The 20,466-nt window shown below is 47.1% G+C and overlaps 1 protein-coding gene across 1 annotated transcript in view; it reads left to right on the top strand.

Annotated features, from left to right (window-relative positions):
- Nucleotides 1–20,466, top strand: part of HUNK (hormonally up-regulated Neu-associated kinase) — a 119,743-nt gene that overhangs the window by 29,345 nt on the left and 69,932 nt on the right. Inside the window, exon 2 of the mRNA XM_033947489.1 lies at nucleotides 6,532–6,763. Within this exon, the coding sequence (XP_033803380.1) occupies nucleotides 6,532–6,763 (232 nt within the window). The remainder of the gene's footprint in view (nucleotides 1–6,531; nucleotides 6,764–20,466) is intronic.

Here is a 20,466-nt window from a genome sequence, read left to right on the forward strand (position 1 = left end):
CACGTCGATACCCCTAGAGAAACAAGCTTATTTCTACAAGATAAGCATATTCTACAGTACATTTATGATCTAGTGAGATCTATTAATTTTTGAATACAGCATTGAAAACAAAAATTTTTTAGGATTTTTCCTAGTTCTCAGAGAGTGACTTTGAACTTCCTATGCAGTGATTGGACGGTAAACTCTTACCCTAAGAGAGGGTTTTCAACCCCTCTTCAGAGTTTCACTTCTCTGAGCATACCTTATAAAGCACTTGTCACTCTCTTAGCACTAGTTTTCAGTATAGTCAGGTCTTGTTTAGATTTCAATATAAATTAATAAACCATAAACTACCTGCTGCTCAGTTCAGGTTACCCCTCCCCTTTGGGGTTAGGTTATACTTGCTACATTGTGAAGGTTATCCTCCCTCCCTTTGCTACGATAAATGCTTTGGGCCAACTTCTATATGAGGAAAGGCTAAAGTGGTTAGGGCTCTTCAGCTTGGAGAAGAGATATGGGTAATGACCTTTGCTTAATTCAATTTAATTGTTTGTAAACCGCTTTGAAGCCTATGCTGATTTAGCAGTATATAAACTCTGTATTTAAATTAAAATTAAAATATGATAGAGGTCTATAAAATACCGAGTGGAGCGGAAAGGGTAGATGTGAAACGCTTGTTCACTCTTTCCAAAAATATTAAGGCCCTCTTTTACAAAGGCGCGTTTTAGCGCAGATTTAGCGTGCGCTAACCGCTAACGCATCCATAGGATAACATGCATGCGTTAGCGTGCGGTAATATTTAGCGTGTGCTAAAAAGCATAGCGCACCTTTGTAAAAGAGGGGGGTTAAGACTAGGGGGCATGCGCTGCAGCTACTAAGTAGTAGAAAATATTCACACAACATGTAATTAAATTCTGGAATTCATTGATGAAGAATGTGGTGAAATCAGCCTAGCGGTGTTTAAAAAAGGCTTGGATAATTTCCTAAAAGAGAAGTCCATAGGCCATTATTGAGATGGCGTGGGGAAATCCACTGCTTATTCCCAGGATAAGCAGCATAAAATCTGTTTTACTTCTTGGGATCTAGCTAGGCACTTGGGACCTTGGTTGGCCAGTGTTGGAACAGGATACTGGGCTTGACGGACCTTCGGTCTGTCCCAGTATGGAAATTCTTATGTATTTGTTGCAATGTGCAGGTTATTTCCCAATCTTTGTTATGGTTGTACCTGCTGCACCATGCAGATTCCCTTCCTTTGATGCTATGATTCTACTGCTGTTCCGTGCAGGTTCCCCCCCCCCCCCCCATTGCTCTCTCTTTCTCTTTTTTTTAATGGTGTGCTTTGATTCTATCCCTGTACTTTGATTCTATCCTTGTGCTATATAGGGCATTTCTATTTTTTTCACACACCTTCTTGAATTCCATCACCTCCAAATATAGGAACCAACTTTTCAAAATGATTAGGGGTGCTCAAAAGCCCCACCCCAGACCCTTCCCAAGTTCTGCCCCTGACCCCGCCCTCATAATAATAGTACTATACTTCCACCTCCGTATTCGCGAATTCCGTATCTGCGGATTCAGTTAGTCGCGATTTTTGACCAGAAATTTTTTTTTTCATTTTTCGGGCTATTTTTAGCCCTGTAAGCCCCCCCCCTTAAGCCTTACCTGGTGGTCTAGTGGGTTTTCAGGCACCCACAGAGCTGGCGCCTAAACCTCCAAATGAGATCTCACTCGAGATTTTTACAAAGAACCTACCAGAAACTTTTTCTACTGACTATTCCTTCCCTGTATATTTGATCATCCTTATGCTTTTGTCATTACTTCACCTTCTGTTTGATCATTTTAGGATTATCAAATGCAATTACCCCCCAGGTCCTGTTCTTCTTTCATATGCAGAAGTACCTCACCTGCTATACCATGTGACTCCCTTGGGTTTTCGCAGCTCAAATTCACAAACCTGATTTTTTTTTTTTCAGCAGACACACTCAGATCCATCCCCCAAGATTCACTAGATCTGTGTTTGTATTTTCCACACCTTCCAAGGTGTCATCCCTCTTGCAGAGTTTGATAAAGCATCATCTGTCATTTCTTTGTTACACACTTTTCCAACTAGAGAGCTCAAAACGAGATAGAGATAAGCTTGGGATTCAGAATGAACAAGTACATAAATATATTGAAGAGAAACACAGGAAAGAAACATAAGGAAGGAAAATAATAGCAGTGAGAGAGAAAATTAATAGGGAAATAATCACTTTAGGAAATGAGTCCAGTCTGTTAGTACATCAGGAAGGAGGGAGTTGCAGTGGGCAGAACTTGGCAATATTTGACAAGCTGAGGGAAAGATTGCCATAAGTCGAAGTCTGTAAATAATTCTCTTTAGCTGTATTTCATGAATGAGGTTTCTGCCTTTCTGGACGACATTATAAACTCCAAGAAGTAGGAACTGACCATCATATGTTTCTGTAAAATACTGTATATCTCTGGAATGGGCTGTGCAAACTGTGATAAATAATATTAATAGTGACCAAGAAGCACATATTACACCTGAAGACCATATGCAACTTCGACTTAGAGAATGATATGGTGGCAGACAGTTTTGTTACCGTCACCACGGAGTAGACGCAACCACTAAGCTTATCATGGCAAGGGGTCTCCCTGCCGTGATAAGTTTAGTGGCTATGGCCGCCATCCCCCCCCCCCCCGGAATGATTGCGGCAAGAGGGATGCCCAATACCCCCTGCAGGAACCCCTCACCCCACCCCCGTTGATCACACAGCAGGAGGGAGGCCCAATCCCCCCCATCCCTACCAGGAGCCTCCCCGGACCCCCCTTCTGACCTCTGTCATTGGCCGGCTAGATGGCTCCAGCCTGCGTTCAGCCGACAGACCCGCCTCTGCTACAATGGCAAGCCTTCCCCTTCCCAGTGCATCATGGGATGCACCGGGGAGGGGCCTAAAAGCCTGATTGGCCCAGGCGCTTAAGGCCCCACCTGTAGAGGATAGAGGGGGGCCCAGGGGGTCCTTGTGGGCATGGGGAGGTCCAGGGGAGTTGGGGGTCCTGGTGAGGGTGGGTTGGTCAAACATTTGGGGGGGAATCCATCAGGAGCAAACCTCCTGCCATGCAATCTACTGGGGGGGGGTGTTCCGGCAGGGGGGATTGGGCATCAGCAGGAGGAACTGGGAATCCCTCCTTCCGCGATCGTTTGGGGGGGGGGGGACGAGCAGCCACGACTGTGACCACTAAACTTATCATAGCAGGGAGATCCTTTGCTGCGATAAGCTCAGCGGCTGCATCTACTTAGGGAGATGCGTATGGCCACCTAGGTCTGCCTAAGGCTACTTCTGGGACAAACCATGCCCACGCCTAGCCTTAGGCGAGCTTAGGCAGGCTTGTGCGCCTCCAATTTAGTCAGCCTGCCTCAGGAAGTTTTTTTTAGGGTCCTGAGGCTGTAAGCTTTAACCACTGCACCAATCTAGAAATCAAAATGTAGTAAAAGTGAGCCAGTTATAGTATAATGAAACCATTGTGACATCACTGATGAGGTTGGCTCCCAGGCATTGGTGGAATGAGGCATTATGATGTCACAATACCAGCTCTGGTTATCAGAGGCTGAAACTTGTCACACTATTTATTTATTAAATTTTCTATACTGTTCTCCCAGGAGAGCTTGGAGTGGTTCACATGAATTTATTCAGGTACTCAATCATTTTTCCCTGTCTGTCCTGGCAGGCTCACAATCGATTTAATGTACCTGGAGCAATGGAGCAGTGACTTGCTCAGGGTCACAAGGAGCAGTGTAGGTTTGAACCCACAACCTCAGTGTGCTGAGGCTGTAGCTTTAACCACTGCGCCACACCCTGAGGGATAGCCTCTATGGTATGCCATTTTTTACTGCAGTAAGCCCACATTAGTGTTTACTGCAGCTTTGTAAAAGAGTCCCCAAATCTGAATGCATTTCCCCCCCTGTTACAAAGCCTCTTTAGCAGCTGCCGCGCGGCAAAAACTCAAAGCCCTTTAACTCTGTGGGCTTCAGGGCAGTTACTGCAGCGGCAGCTGCTAGCCTGGCTTTGGGAAAAAAAAAAGGGGGGGGGGTGTTATTAAAAGGTTCCTTAATGGGAAGTTTAATCAAGGGCTGCATGAACTACATTTTTTCATAGCAGATATTGCTAACACACACAGACAAAAACAAAACCATCAAGGAAGCCCCCCCCCCAAAATGTAAAACTTCAGTCATGCATTCTCAGCATATTTAAGATGAAGAGCACAAAGAGAAACTGGACATGAAGAAGCAGTGAATGGGGTCAAAAATGATCAGAGGTTGGAAGATAGGAAAATGCCATTTTTGGGGCAGACCTCACGCTGGCTTGCCTAAATCACAAAATGTTTGGGCAGAGTTTGTTTCTAAGCGGAAAATGAATGCAAATAGCAAAGGGCTGGGGAGTAGAAGTGAAGAAAGGGGCCCCTGGCTGTGCTTTGAGTGTAATTCTCTGGAATTTCAGGCACCTTCTTTTTCTCTGTCTGGAGAGAGGGGTGGAGGGAGAGCTGACCTGAGATCACATCTGCTCTGGCAGGCTGAGCAGATTACATGACTGCAAATTCAAACTAAAGAGACATTTCTAGAGGACATAGAGTAGGAGGGCCTGTCAGCGAACAGCTGTTCTACATGTGTCCACAAGAAAGAGTCCCTGCTCCAAGAGACCAGCCAGAATTTGGGAAACGCCCCAGAATGAGACCTCCCTAAATCCCAGCCACTCCCCCCAGTACCCCCTGCGGTCCCCAGTGAGACCTTGCTTTATATTATCTCTCTCAAGGAAGATCCTCCACTCCCAGCAGAGACCAGACAGCAATCCGCCCCTCCCCCCCCCCCCCAACAGAGCCTTCACAATCCATTGCAAGAGAGACTCTGGAAGGAGAGGTCTGGATCCACCAGCAGAAAGGAGGGAGTGCTGAGACCCAAAGGGACTGCCCTTAGGAAATCCACAGCCCTCTGACCCAACCGACTCTCTTCCAGTTCATCCTTTCATTGACAAATCTCAGATCCAAAGGTGAGCAGGAGTTTTCTTTCCCCAGCTGTTGCAATAGCTGTGCCTCAAGAGATCAGGCTCCTTTCCTCAGACCCACTGACAGATTTGTCTCCAGCCTTTGTGTATGTAGGAAGCGTGGACAGAGTGACAGATAGAAACATAGAAGATGACGGCAGAAAAGGGCTACAGCCCATCAAGTCTGCCCACTCTGTTTACCCACCCCCTGTCTATGCACTAATGTCCCAATTTTCTTATCTTGACCCTCGTAGGGATCCCACATGGGTATCCCATTTATTCTTAAAGTCTGGCACGCTGTCTGCCTCGATCACCTGCACTGGAAGCTTGTTCCAGTGATAGCGACTTCTTCTTACCCATCCACTCTATGTATGTGGACAGAAGCTGTGGATTTGTAGTAGATGAAACCTCATTGCTAAAAGGTGCAGGAGATTTGGAGAGTTTGATTTAAAAAAAAAAAACCCCACAAAGCTTGAGTAGCCTCACTGCTTCTGAATATACATCCAAGGAATGCCTCAGCCAGCGGCAGCTGTGCTAGGGACATAGTGGTGTACCAACTGGACATGCCAAGAGTTCTGCTGTTTATCCCATGAGATCCCTGGACTTGTAATTTGTCCCTCAGGGAAAAATTGTCATAAAACCAAAATTAGATGGCTGTAGAATAAAACCAGAGGAGGTTCTTCCTGCCGTGGTGGCCGTGTTAGTCCACTTTCCAAGGTAATATAAAGAAATAAAACAACCCAAAAAATACCCCCAAAGGAAATAAGGTAGTGCCATTTTTGTTGGGCTAACAATGCATTTTGTGATGAGCTTTGGAAGGTAACCCTTCAGATCAGAAATAAGCAAATCGTGACAAATATCAGTACATTTCAGGGATAGGAAGAGGGAGGGGTGGGCAGGAAACAGAGAGGTGACAGAGCAGTTTTAAATTTATAATAGAAAGGAAGCCCAGATCTCTGTTAAGTCCTCTCTGCTAGATGTCAAAATATTTTTATCATTTTGATTTCAAAGGTTTTACGTTCTTATATTGTCTTAAAGTTCCCTTTTAGTATTCATACAAAAAAACCCAACAACAACACATTGGTGCAGTGGTCAGTTTTTCCAAAGTGTTGTCCAACAGAGGTGACATCCTGGTTGGTATGATATCTATGTAGGTTGATTCTGGCTGTCTTCACCAATGTAACATGCCTCTTTACACTTTTTGCACTGAATATCTACCACATTCGAAGGTATTACCTAATTTCCTTTGTTTTATTTCTTTATACTTCCTGTCTTGAGGAAATGGAACCAGCTAATATGAGAATACATTGGCTTGCCGAGGGATTCACTGGGCTGCTGTGGGATCACGTGTGGGGGATTCACTGGGCTCCTATGAGGGGTGCATGCAGGAAAGACCCGAGGTCGCCGCTGGTTCACAGACTCCAGAAATGTCTTTGGCTACTGCTCTGTCTTCCTTCCCTCCCTCTGATGCTAATTTTTGCATTTTGTTGGGGTTTTGTGTTTGTTTTTTTTCCAGAATGCCAGCTGCTGCTGGAGATGGGGTGAATGATTTTGGAGAGGAGAAGCTTCCCGTGCCCTTGCCCTCTGAGGACGGACTGCTGCCCTCTCGCGTGAGCTCTGTGTGCAGGGAAAGCATCCGCAGCTTCCAACACAACAAACGGGTGGGCAACTACCTGATCGGAAGGAAACTGGGAGAGGGCTCCTTTGCCAAAGTCCGGGAGGGACTGCATGTGCTCACTGGAGAAAAGGTAACAGCTTCCCGCCTGTTTAATGGAAAGTATCTCGGTCACTGCTAGCACCCTCAGGTATTAGCCACTGGTCACCACTACATAGGGTAACCGGTAGTGTGGTCAGTGTTCTTAACTCTTCAAGAGCCTCAGTGGGTCTAGTTTGGCCAAAAGAACCACAAAACATTGTTCTCAGTAAGACCTAATGTGTGGGGGGGGTTTTCTTCAATATTAGTATCACTGTTATTATCACTTGTACTGGTGCTATTCAAGTTACTTTTCAAAAGGATTTATACAGTCACTAGTCTTATAGCCCGTTACATTAACGGGTGCTAGAATATATGTGTGTGTGTCTGTCTTTATTTTTTCTCTCTCTCCTTAGCTGCTTTCTGTATTTCTGTCTGTCATTTTTTTTTTCCCTTGGCTGTCCACTACCACCCCTTGCCTGCTCCCCCTGTCCATTCTCTCTTCCTTTTACCTCCCCTGTGTCCTCCACCACCCCATCACTGCTCACCTTATCCAGCAGAAGCCCTTGTCCCTTTGTTTTACCTCCCCCTGTCCATCATCACCTCCTTCCTGCTCCCCCTGTCCAGCAATAGGCCTGTCTTCATTTTTCTGACCCCCCCTCCCTGTTCATCAGCACCTCTTCCCAGTCCATCAACCCCTTTTCTGCCCCTCCATTTCCGTGTGTTGCAGCATTTCCCTCCCACCCCACTTCCCTGTGCAGTATTTTCCTCCCCCCATACCTTCCGCCTAAACTCCATGTTAAAATGTTTTCCGGGTTTGGCTGCCGCGGCCTGCAGCCGCCAACAGCCGCCACGGCCAGCAGCCGCCGCAGCCGACATCCGACTCGGGCCGCCGCGGTCGACATCCGCATCAGGGGTGGGGGGGAGGAAGAGAGAGAGCGGAGAGAGTACGGTGCGGAAGGGAACGACTGCGGCGGGGACGGCCAACTTACAGAGTAGTCACCGCTGCGTCTTTCAACAGGGAGCAGGCCAGACCGTAAGCCGCGCATGCACACTTCCTATGGGTCGCTACAGCTCACGGAAAACCGGCGCACACATAGGAAGTGCGCATTCGCGGCCTAGCGTTTTATTATATTAGATTGGCAGTTAGTGACCATATGAATACACTCTGAGCTGCCAAGGGGGCTGATCTTCCGAGTAGGAGATTTAGGGCCTGCCCACAGTTCTGCCCCACTCTGCCTGTACATTAGCTCAGGACATCCTTAGCTCCGCCCCGGCACACGCCAATTTACAGGCAGGGGCACCAGAAATACCCTCCCCTTCCAGTGGCAGTGGGAGACGCCTTCATAAAACATCGCCTCCTGTGTATATGTAGGGTTACCAGATTTTGGTTGGATAAAACCCAGACATGTAGCCCCACCCCCACCCCATTCTAGCCACTTCCATCCCGTTAAGCCCAAGTCACGTCCCATTATGCCCCAGCCCCGCCCATCCCAAACCGCTTCTCCTTTTTCTTCCTGCTCGGGGCCACATCTGGAGGGCCTCCGAGCAGGCACAGATGTGATGCAATGATGTCATACACATGAATGTGGCATCATCGCATCGCAACCGTGCATGCTCGGACGCCCGCCAGACGTGGCCCTAGGCTTGAAAACCCAGACGAACTGCTGATTTTCAAGAATCCAGTCCAGTCCTCGGAAAAGAGGATATGTCCAGATAAATCTGGATGTCTGGTAACCCTATGTATATGTCTCTGGTGAGACCTCATATAGAGTACTTTACACAGATCTGGAGACAGCACCTTCAAAAAGATATCAACAGGATGGGGAGGTCAGTCCAGAGGGCCACTGCCTAATAAAATGGTCAGTGGTGTTTGTCATAAACCATATGTGAACAGACTTAAAGAGCTCAATATAAACCCTTTGGAAGAATGACGGAAGGAGAGATATGAAACAGGCGCTTCAATCCTCCATGGTGTAAATGCACAGGAAGTGAGTCTCTTTCAGTTGAAAGGAGACTCTAGAACAGGGGTGGGCAACTCCGTTCCTCGAGGGCCGGAATCCAGTCGGGTTTTCAGGATTTCCCCAATGAATATGCATGAAATCTATTTCCATGCGCTGCTTTCAATGCATATTCATTGGGAAATCCTGAAAATACGACTGGATTCCGGCCCTTGAGGTCCGGAGTTGCCCACCCCTGCTCTAGAATGAAGGGGCATAGGCTCAGGAGGAATGTAAACAAATACAGTGGTACTTCGGAATCCGAACACCCCAGAACTCGAATGTTTTAGAATCTGAACATTTTTTTGTAGTAAATTTTGTCTCAGAATCTGAACGCTGCTTTGGAATATGAACCCCTCCGACAGCCCTCCTAAGATCACTGGCAGGAGGGTGCCCAACCCCTCCTGCCGGACCCCCCCAATGAACTCCCCCACCCTGGAACCCCCCCTTGGCCTTACCTCCCAGTTGGCCGGACGGCTCCTCGTACCATCCGGCCACCAAGCCTGCCTCCGTCCAAATCAGGTGGGCCCGCCTCTCCACTGCCCAAACCACAGGATCCTAGGGCCTGATTGGTCCAGGCGCCTAAGGCCCCTCCAACTATAGGAGGATTCCAAGGTACCACTGTAGTTCTTTATAAGAAGGAGAATGGACGCAGTGGCATAGTAAGGGGGAGCAGCGCCCCGAGCGGTGGCACCCCTCCCCTGCCCTCTTTCCTGTCCTCCCCTGCCACACGAATGCCCCCTTCCTTTTCCCCCTACCTTTTAAACTTCTCCAGCGTGAGCAGCGTGCCCACGTCAGTGTCAGCTCACCCTTTGATGTCTCTTCCTAGGCACGGTCCCGGATGAGAAAGCAAAGAGAGCGCAAAATATCTGTCCCATGAACAATAAAAGTCCCCGCCTCCAATGATGGCCCTCCCTGATGAACTTGGCAACGGAAATCCCCCCTTCCCCACGAGAGAAAATTGGCAGGAGGGTGCCCGCTCTCTCCTGCCGTGCCGAACCCCCCCACCCCCACCAAGAGAAAATTGGCACACATACTTTCCCCCATACCTTTTTAACGTTTCTGGCGTGAGCAGCATGCCCACGTCGGTGTCGGCTCGCTCTTTGATATCACTTCCTAGGCGCAGGTCTTAGAAGTGACGGCAGAGATAGCACCAATGCTGACGTGGCAGCAACCTGGTGCTGGGAAAGTAAAGAAAAGTACAGGGGAAGGCAAGGGGCACTCGCCTGTGGCAAGGAGTGAGGGGGCGGAGAGGAGGAGGGGGCCACACCTTTAAGAAGACCATGCCCGGGGCAGACCCCCCTCCCCCGGTACCCCCTTACTACCCCACTTTTTGGGGTTGGGAGGGAGATTAAAGGGTAAGGGCCTGGAGAGTGGAGAAAACCTTGGTTATGGGTTGGGGGAGGGGACAGGCAGGGGTAGGGGAGGGAGGAAAGAGAAGTGCGGAGACCTGCAAGGGGTTGGAGGGGAGGAAGGGGGGAGAGAAGCTAGACCTTGGGGAAGGAAGAGAGAGTGAGAGACCTGGAATATCTCAAACCCCCTTCTCCACCCATTGGGGCTCTTTGTAAATCTTGGGTCAAATTCTTAGGATAAATTGGATCTTTGCTTTAAAAAGGTTGCCGACCCCCTGCCTTAGGGTCATTAAGTACAGAAGAAGAGCAGACGCAGTTGGAAGAAAATGCCTGACGTGAATTATGCTGCTGCTGATGCTCATCCTGCCACCTCGGCCTGTTGCTAAGCAGAGCTCAGACAGCACAATGGGCTTTAGTGAGCAGCGTTCTGGGGCTCAGAGCAGAAGCTGTTTCTCAGGGAAAAGAAGTGGGGAAAGCGCACAGAGGCCATACTTTTGATTTTTTAAAAAAGAAAAAGACCAGGCTCGATATTTAAAAGGACTTACCTGGGCGGCAGCCGTTGCTGCTTGGATAAGTCTTGCCGACCGGGGCCACACATGGATTCTCAGCCGTATTATCTAGATCAGTGTTCTTCAACCACCGGTCCATGGACCAGTGCCGGTCCACAGAAATTTCCTGCCGGTCCACAGGGCCAGTACATGCATCAAGCCCAAAACAGTGTTCTTCAACCTCTGGTCCACGGTGCGATCAATGTGGCGTTATCTTCGAGCCAGCTCCCTCTTCCTAACTGATTCAGTGCACAAAGCCACAGGCAGCGGCTCCTACGGGCGTCCTGCGCCTGAACCGGAAGCCTTCTCTCTGACGTTGCAACGTCAGAGGGAAGGCTTCCAGATGAGGCACGGGACATGCAAGGTGCAATTCATACTATTATGGGGGCGGGGTCTGGGGTGGAGATTGGGTAGAGATGGGCAGGGTCTGGCCCACGTCTTAGCCCAGTGTTCTTCAACTGCCGGTCCACAGAATAATTATTTTATTTCTGCCAGTCCATAGGTGTAAAAAGGTTGAAAAACACTGATCTAGATAATGCTGCTGAAAGTCACTGCAGACCACCCTGGCACTATCTGAGGTATTCGGCGCTGATATCCCGAGGTCGACAGGTATAATTGCAACTGCTAGGGCCGGTGTTTACATGAAACGCTGAACCGCAGAATTCAAATATTGCCCCAACCATTTCTTTTATTTTTTTATTACCAATTTTCATTCAATGTGATACACAAAGCAAAGAATATGGAACAATGAAAAGAGTACAGAAATTTAAATCATTTCCATCAAGCCCACATTATTGAGAGCTATTTCAGCTTCCAAAGAAAACAAAAAAAAGGCAACTAAAAAATTTAATAGGGACAACATTTTTTTTTAACTTTTAGCAGTGCAAACAAATTGAGGACCCACCGTCAAACCGGAACAATCACGTCAAATTATTTCTCATTAACTTGAAGAAATGACTCTAATTGTGTTGGCTCCCCAAAAAATAGACCGTAATCTGTATTTTGTAAATATATCAAACACTTACAGGGAAATTTTAAGAAAAACGTAGCTCCCAGATCCAGAACTCTGGATTTTAGCGCCAAAAAGGCCTTCCTCCTAAGTTGCGTGGGTCTGGCCACGTCGGGAAAAATCATAATCTTGCCCCAACCACTTCTGAATACCTTCGTGCACTGGCTCTCAGTTTCCTTTCATTCATGGTGTATATGTTGCCAGTATAAAAGCTACCGCCGGTAAAAGATTACAGTAAACAGTTTGGCTCTTAACACGCTTTTATCAATCCAGAGTTTTAAAAATAAAAGCCCTGTTTGCTAGAACTCAGTGCTCCGCAAGACAGGTGTCAAGAGAAATGGCTTCTCTAAGCGTAGCATATCGTATTCTATTATGATGGTAAAAGGACTAATATTAGCAGTGGCCTTTAGGAAGAAAAGACTGTTTTTGGAATATTTTAATGGCAGAAACGTTCAGCTTTATATGCCAGAAAGAGTGGGATGCTGCGGCTTAGGTTAGCAGAGAGAGGAAAGCTTCCTACCGCTGCTACAAAAATAGGTCGTCTCAGATAGCAGCCACCCAAGCGTTTAAGAGACAGTGGGCTGCCGCTTCGCTTGTTATGTGGGCAGTTCAAAGTGAAAGTGCTCAGTTCTTTGATATCAAAACACATTTGGTTGGAAAAACAAACTTAACTACGACTTTTTTGTTGTTTTCCTTTAAAAACGAACATGGCATGGCTGCTATAGAAATACAACCGACTCGCAGCAGGCTGCAAAATTAAAGGATATCAAAGACTTCCTAAAAATACTACGACTAATCATTTCTATAGCGCTACTAGATATATGCAGTGCTGTGCACCAAACGCGGAAGAGACAGTCCCTGCTCAAAAGAGCTTACAATCTAGTCAAGACAGACAAGAAGGTGCATCAATACACAGTGCTCAGGTGGGGGAATTACAGAGGGAATGATAAGCCAGATATTGGTGCTTAGATGGTGGGTTGGAGTTTAAAGAAGTGGGCTTTGAGTCTGGATTTGAAGACTGCCAGAGAAGGAGCCTGATATATCGAGTCAGACAGTTTGTTCCAGGCATACGGTGCAGCAAGGTAGAATGGATGGAGTCTGGGATTGGTTGACGAGGAGAAGGGTACAGATTTAGAAAGCAACAAAGGCCAGGGATAGGGTTACCAGACGTCGGCATTTCCCCCGGACATGTCCTCCTTTTGAGGACATCTCCGAGGGTCCGGACGGCTTTTCAAAACCTGGCACTTTGGGTTTTGAAAAGCTTCCAACAAATTACTGTCAGGCAGGAGGGTATCCGTGCATGAGCGGATGCCCTCCTGCCCGACAAGAGCAGAGGGGATGAGGAGAGGGGGGGCTAGGGGGGATTTTGGGATGGGACCAGGGCATAACGGGGCGGGGATGGGTGGAACCGGAGGGGTGAGGGGGCGGGTCTAGAGGTCTGGATTTTACATTTGGAAAATCTGGTAACCCTAGCCAGGGAGCATGTGATGAAATGCTTATTAGGGATTAAATGATCAAAATCATATCCTCCAGTAAAAACAGCATTTTACCCACAGAAATGGTTTTTATAAAATAGCCCTTTCATTATCCCCTAATTCTATAAACCAGCGTATCGCAAACTGTGTGCCGGCAGCAAGAGGCACATCCTGTAGGCATTCAGCCGACGCCAGTGCCTCTCCTCCTCCCCAGCGCCTCTTCCCTTCAAGCACTCCCCACTGATGGCTCAGGGCCTCGCCTGGAGGGCCTCCATCCATGTGCGGACATCGACATGATGTCACGCCTGCATGTGATGTCATCGCATCGACGTCCAAGCACTTCTGGACGCCCTCGATGAGCGGCCACCAGTTTAGTGTGCTGCAGTTTCGCAGAGTGTGCGAGACACTGCTATAAACTTTCATGCCGATTATGCCTAGGACTAGATTCAGTATAAATGGCACTTAAAAACCATCGTGCACGCTTTATTGCAAGAGGACCTTGTGAGTCTGGGAGAATGGGCATCCAAATGGCAGATGGCGTTGCAGGTCATACAAAATGCAGCAACAAGATTGATAATGGGTTTATCTACTTATGCAAACAAAAGAAAAATCCAACAGGAACTGCAGCAAACCAAGCAGCAAAGCAAAAAACCAAAACCAACTGCAGACTATGTACAAGATGCAGGCACTGTTTATTTCAAACTTTAATGGTATATACAACCTTATTACCAAACCAGGGACCCGACATGATCCGTGTTTCGGAGAACACGTCTTCTTCAGGGGTCCTAATGAACATAAACATTGAGTGTAAATAAAACTTAGAATGTATCTTAATGGATAAGACTGGTGATAATGTGCATGATACAAAATATAAAATATTAATAGTGAGTAGTGATCATATAAAGTGGTGACCGTTGCGCAGAGAGAGGGGAGACATGATCAAGACGTTCAAATATGTCACAGGCCGTATTGAGGTGGAAGAGGATCTCTTTTTCCTTAAAGGACCCACGGCAACAAGAGGGTATCCGTTGAAAATCAGGGGTGGGAAATTTCATGGCGACACCAGAAAATATTTCTTCACCAAAAGGGTGGTTGATCGCTGGAATAATCTTCCACAACAGGTAATTGAGGCCAGCAGCGTGCCAGATTTTAAGAAAAGATGGGATTGGCATGTGGGATCTCTTCATGGAGGTAGTTAGGGGGTGGGCCATTAGTGTGGGCAGACTAGATGGGTCGTGGCCCTTTTCTGCTGTCATGTTCTATGTTTACTTATGATCATATTTCACCACATCTCCCAAAATCGCATTGGCTACCAGTCGCCTTCAGAGTACAGTATAAAGAGGTAATGACTTGTCATCAATTCTTGTATGGAAACATTCCAGAATTGTTTAAAAGTAATATACTGTACTTAGTTATACACCAAAAAGATCATTGCGTTCGGAGAATTTGGCTTTATTGAAGGCGACTGAATCCAAGGCTTGTTGAGACTGGTAAAATGACCTTTTGTTGCGCAGGAGTTAAGTTACGCAACTCTCTGATGGGTCAGATACGGAATTGTCGTGAAAGGGGTATGTTTTGACAATTACTTAAGATGCAGTTATTTGTAGATGCCTTTCTCTAGACATAATTTTCTTCTCTGGTTGAGCTGGTGACCGTTATTATGCAAAATGATGGGATTATTTTGTAGCCATGATTTTTACGGTTTGTTTGTATGTTTATCCTATCATGTTTTTTGTTTTAAAACTATATAAATCGTTTAGTTGTAAACGGTATAGAAAATTTTAAAATAAATAAATAATAATATGAGCAAGTGCAAAGTGATGCAACGTGGGCAAGAGGAACCCGAACTATAGCTGTGTTAGGAGTCCCTGTCCAGGAAAAGGATCTAGGTGTCATTGTTGAGAGAACGAGAGCCAGAAGGCCTTGAGCATGCGCAGATGCTCAAGGCCCAGCCCAGGCAAGAGGCGGGAGCTTGCTTTCACTCATAACCAGAAGGGGTAAGGAGCGTGTTTGAGAGGAAGGGCGGGCGGATGCCACTTTCAGCACGGGGGTGCGATGCGGTTCTTGCGGGGGGGGGGGCATTCGAGTGGGGGGGGTTGCGATGCCGGTTCGGGGGGTGCGATGCCGGTTAGAGCGGGGGGGGAGGTGCTCGCATATCGGAATATGCTCAGTTTGCGAGGCAAAAGTTTGCTGAGTGTTTTGCTCGTCTTGCAAAACACTCACAAACCGGGTTACTCGCAAACCGAGGTTCCACTGTATTTTAGCAAGTCCTTTGATTTTGCAGCCTGCTGTGAGCTGGTTGTAGCAGTCATGCCATGTTTGTTTTTAAAGTAGATAGAATAGAATTGCTAATAAAGGCGATGGATGTGCTTGTTTTTGAGTGCAAATTAACTCAAAATGCGGCTCGATAGTCGACAAGCAAGCACGCATTTCATCATCCACCATCTGCAGTCGTTCTCTTTTTTTTTTTTTTTTAATTTAATTTCTGTCAGAGCGGAAAATCCAAGTTTGCAAAGATAAGAAGATCCAAACGGTAACAAACGCCTTGATTGCTTTGTTGCTCAAGTTAGGATAACTACTCCGTAAAAAATAACTATGAAACTAAAATGATTTGCCGTTAGTTTTCAAGGACCAATCACGTCAAAGAATGATGCACACAGACGTTCATAACATTGACAGATTCTAGTGTGTACTTATGAAGGGAATTTTTAAAAATAAAGTAAAATTCTGGAATCTTTCGTGGCACACAGTTTGAGAGACACGGCTGTAATTCATGCAATCGTTATTTAGTGTCAATTAGCACCAATTAAGCTACTAAGGCTTAAATTCATGAAGCAAAACCCTGCAACACCGACTGGGTAGGCTGATAAAAAAAAAAAAAGCAACTGCTGAGGACCAGTCACTGAAGCCCTTTGTGACTGCCCTGCCTTTTGCCGCTCTGCTTTCTAACCTGTCAGCCCCGATCTCCTGCAGCCCCGAACGCGCCTGCCTGCCCCGAACCCTCTGCCTGCTTGCCCCAACTCCCCCACCCTTTCCCGCACTGGAGATATCCAATGAACTTGTGGGGATGCGGAACCGAGCTGAATGCCGCCCTGCTCTGCCCCGATCTCTCCTGCCTGCTCGCCTCGACTCTCCTGCTCTCTGCCGCCCTTCCCTTTTAAAGCGGGGCTGCACGCCGCAGTGCAGCGCCAGCTTTAAACCCGCGGGCTCGCACTGAAGGGAAGGAGGGAAGAGGCTGCTGCCGTTGGCGGCGGATAGGAGCAGGAGAGTCGGGCCCCAAACATGCCTGCCCCTACTGCCTGTGCAAGCCCGTGGTTTTAACCCGAAGTGGGTTACACCCACGGGCTCGCAAAAGTTTGAAGTTAAAAAAAAAAAAGTTGCGGCTCGGACAGATCTGCGCGATCCATGCAGGCAGATGGGGCGTTCCTCCGATCGCCCCATCTGCATATTTTAGGTTCCTGAATTCAACGGACCTGCCCAAATTGGAAACGGATTGCTCTAATTCGGGCCGGCTGGTGAATCTAGCCCCAGATTATGCATGCAATAGCTCTTATTCTATAAGTTGCATGCTTAGGGATAAATTCGATATATGACACCTAAAAAATCAGTGCCGAAAAAAGCACTTAAAGTTAGGCGCAGTTTCTAGAATAACGCTTACGCCCGTACAAATTCCCATGCAGATACTCTTATTCTATAACCCCACCTGTAGCTTATAGAAATGCCTCCAAACCGCCTAGGACCCATCCATTTCCGTGCCTCCTTTTATTCACTAGTGCATAAAATATAGACATAAATCCTGCACCTAAACTGATTCTAATTAGCACCAATAATTGCCAATTATAGGTGCTAACCAGCTTGCTATTACAATTAAATTGTGCACACAAAATCAGGTATGCACCTGAAATTGTGCATACAATTTTCAGTAGTTTTTTTTTTTTTAAATAGAATCGTGGGGGGGGGGGGGGGGTAAACGTAGACTTGAGCACACAAGTCTAGAGAATCGGAGGGATGGTGTGCAGAGTTCTTCCACATCGGCTTTGCCTAGGACCATACACCAGGTTTCAAAGCTTTCGAAATCCATGAAATTAGCGCACGCAAGTCCAGAGGGAGAAGCTGTCTCGTGGGGTGGGTCATCGTTGGCGTTTCACTTTACGCGTGCCTCAGGGTCAGCAGGGAGCTGCCCGTCATACGCTATTTCAGGATTTCAAGTGAAGGCAGCGAAAACACCTCGTCATCCTCTCTGCATGCTGTCGCCTAATTAGAATATGCGCCTGCCGTGCTGACAATGGCCCATTGTAGGTGGAGTCCGGAGCAGAGCTCTGCTCTCTTGTCCCTTCATGGCATGGTGCTGTGTGTTTTGCTCCTACTCTCTGCTTTGTTCTACAAAGAGAATAATAGCACCGGCAGGCTGCAAATGTCAAATGCATTGCTTACTATATATTTAAGTCAGCACTATAAGGACCAGGTGGTTACTAGTTTCACTGAGGAAGTGGAAGCTATCCGAGAAGTTTCTTATGTAGCAGGTGGTACATTTTGGATTTATTCTGAAAACCATTTCATTCTATTAAACGTTACCTCCACTTTTGCTTTCTATGATCACATCCCACATTGGTTTATCTTTTATGAACATTCTACAGATGCCATTTCCAGTATGTAACATAGTAAATGACGGCAGTTAAAGACCCGAACAGTCCATCCAGTCTTCCCATTAGTTATACCCATTAAAAATACATGATTAAATTAACTTGTCTCTTCTTTGATATTTCTGGGCCATAGAAGGTAAAGTCCACCTGGTTGTCCTAGATTCCAAATGCTGAAGTTGCCATCTAATCATAGAAACATAGAAACATAGAAAGATGACGGCAGATAAGGGCCATAGCCCATCAAGTCTGCCCACACCATTTACCCACCCTCTTAAATCTACTGACCCCCTAAAGAATAATTGTAATTATAATGTCACTCTACTGACCCGCTCATTCAGTCCTAGTGACCCTATCCCTTGGCATGACCTCGTAGGGATCCCACATAGGTATCCCATTTGTTCTTGAAGTCTGAGATGCTGCGTGCCTCGACCACCTGCACTGGAAGCTCGTTCCAATGCTCAATCACTCTCTCCGTGAAGAAGTATTTCCTGGTGTCTCCACGGAACTTCCCTCCCCTGAGCTTGAGCGGATGTCCTCTTGTGGTCGAGGGTCCCCTGAGAAGAAAGATATCATCTTCCACCTCTATCCGTCCCGTGATGTACTTAAATGTCTCAATCATGTCTCCCCTCTCCCTACGCTCCTCGAGAGTGTAGAGCTGCAATTTGCTCAGTCTTTCTTCGTACGGGAGACCCTTTAGCCCCGAGACCATCCTGGTGGCCATCCGCTGAACCGATTCAACTCTGAGCACATCCTTACGGTAATGTGGCCTCCAGAATTGAACACAGTATTCCAGATGCGGTCTCACCATGGCTCTGTACAGTGGCATCATGACTTCAGGTTTCCTGTTGACGAAGCTTCTCTTGATACAGCCTATCATTTGCCGTGCTTTAGATGAAGCCTTCTCCACTTGAGTGGATGCTTTCATGTCAGCACTGATGATTACTCCTAAGTCTCGTTCTGCCGTAGTCTTGGCTAAAGTTTCTCCATTCAGGGTGTAAGTTCTGCAAGGATTTCCGTTGCCGAGATGCATGACCTTACATTTCTTGGCATTGAAGCCCAGCTGCCAGATCAAGGACCAACTTTCTAAAGTACGCAGGTCGTGCTCCATAGCATCCTGAAGATTATAGCCGTTTACTACATTGCATAGTTTGGCGTCATCAGCGAATAAGGTTACCTTGCCTTGGAGCCCTTGAGTCAGATCCCTAATGAATATGTTGAAGAGGAGTGGGCCCAGGACCGAACCCTGTGGCACTCCGCTGGTCACCTCTGACATTTTAGAAAGGGTACCGTTGACCACCACCCTCTGAAGTCTGCCACTAAGCCAATCTTTAACCCATGCAGTTAGAGTCTCTCCTAATCCCATAGATTTCATCTTGTTCAGCAGCCTGCGGTGTGGGACGCTGTCAAACGCTTTGCTGAAGTCCAGGTACACGACGTCCAGGGACTCTCCTGAGTCCAGTCTTCTTGTTACCCAGTCAAAGAAGCTTATTAGATTGGACTGGCATGACCTACCTTTGGTGAATCCATGTTGGCTGGGATCCCGGAGATTTCCCTCGTTCAGGATCGTATCTAATTTATACTTAATTAGTGTTTCCATGAGTTTGCACACTATAGAGGTGAGGCTTACCGGTCTATAGTTCGCAGCTTCAGCCTTGCAACCCTTTTTATGTAGAGGAACGACGTTGGCTGTTTTCCAGTCCAACGGAACTTTCCCCGTACTTAGTGAGAGATTGAAGAGCACCGCCAACGGTTCTGCCAGGACATCTCTCAATTCTCTGAGCACTCTTGGGTGTAAATTGTCCGGTCCCATGGCCTTGTTTACCTTTAGCCTTGCCAGTTCGTTGTAGACGTCCCCAGGAGTGAACTCAAAGTTCTGAAACGGGTCATCCACGTCTTGTATTATCATCAACTGTGGTCCGTGTCCTGGTGCTTCGCAGGTGAAGACTGAGCAGAAATATTCATTTAGTAGTTCTGCTTTTTCTGAATCCGCCACCGCGTAGTTTCCGTCCGGTTGTCTAAGGCGTACTATACCGTCTGTGTTCCTTTTCCTATCGCTGATATACCTAAAGAAGGATTTGTCCCCTTTTTTAATGTTTTTTGCCAGAGTTTCTTCCACTTGACGTTTGGCCTCCCTAACTGCTGTTTTGACCGCTGCCGATCTGGTCTTATATTCTACTTTAGTTTCTCTTCTCTGGGTGCGTTTGTAGGAAAGAAATGCTTTTTTCTTCTCCTTAATGAGGAGTGAGATCTCTTCAGTGAACCATTGGGGTTTGTTGTTTCTTTGCCGTTTATCTACTGATTTTATGTAGCGATTAGTTGCTTCGTGTATGGATGATTTCAGGTACGACCACATAGTTTCCACATTGCCGGTCTCTGCTTGGTCCTGTAACGTCTGATGAACGTGATCTCCCATACGTGCGAAGTCGGCGCCCCGAAAGTTGAGCACCTTTGTTTTTGAAATTGATTTAGGGGATCCTTTCCCAATGTTGAACCATACCATGTTATGGTCGCTGGAGGCTAGCGTATCTCCTACTGAGACCTCTGAGATGCTTTCCCCGTTTGTGAGTACCAGGTCTAGGATCGTCTGGGCCCTAGTGGGCTCCGTTACCATCTGTCTGAGATGTACTCCTTTTATGGAGTTCAGAAGCCTCCTGCTGCTGCTGGTTGCTGCTGAAAATGTGTTCCAGTCTGCGTCAGGCATGTTGAAGTCCCCTAGCAGCACAGTGTCACC

Source organism: Geotrypetes seraphini, chromosome 6 (genome assembly GCF_902459505.1).
Source record: "Geotrypetes seraphini chromosome 6, aGeoSer1.1, whole genome shotgun sequence".
NCBI classification, from domain to species: Eukaryota; Metazoa; Chordata; class Amphibia; order Gymnophiona; family Dermophiidae; genus Geotrypetes; species Geotrypetes seraphini.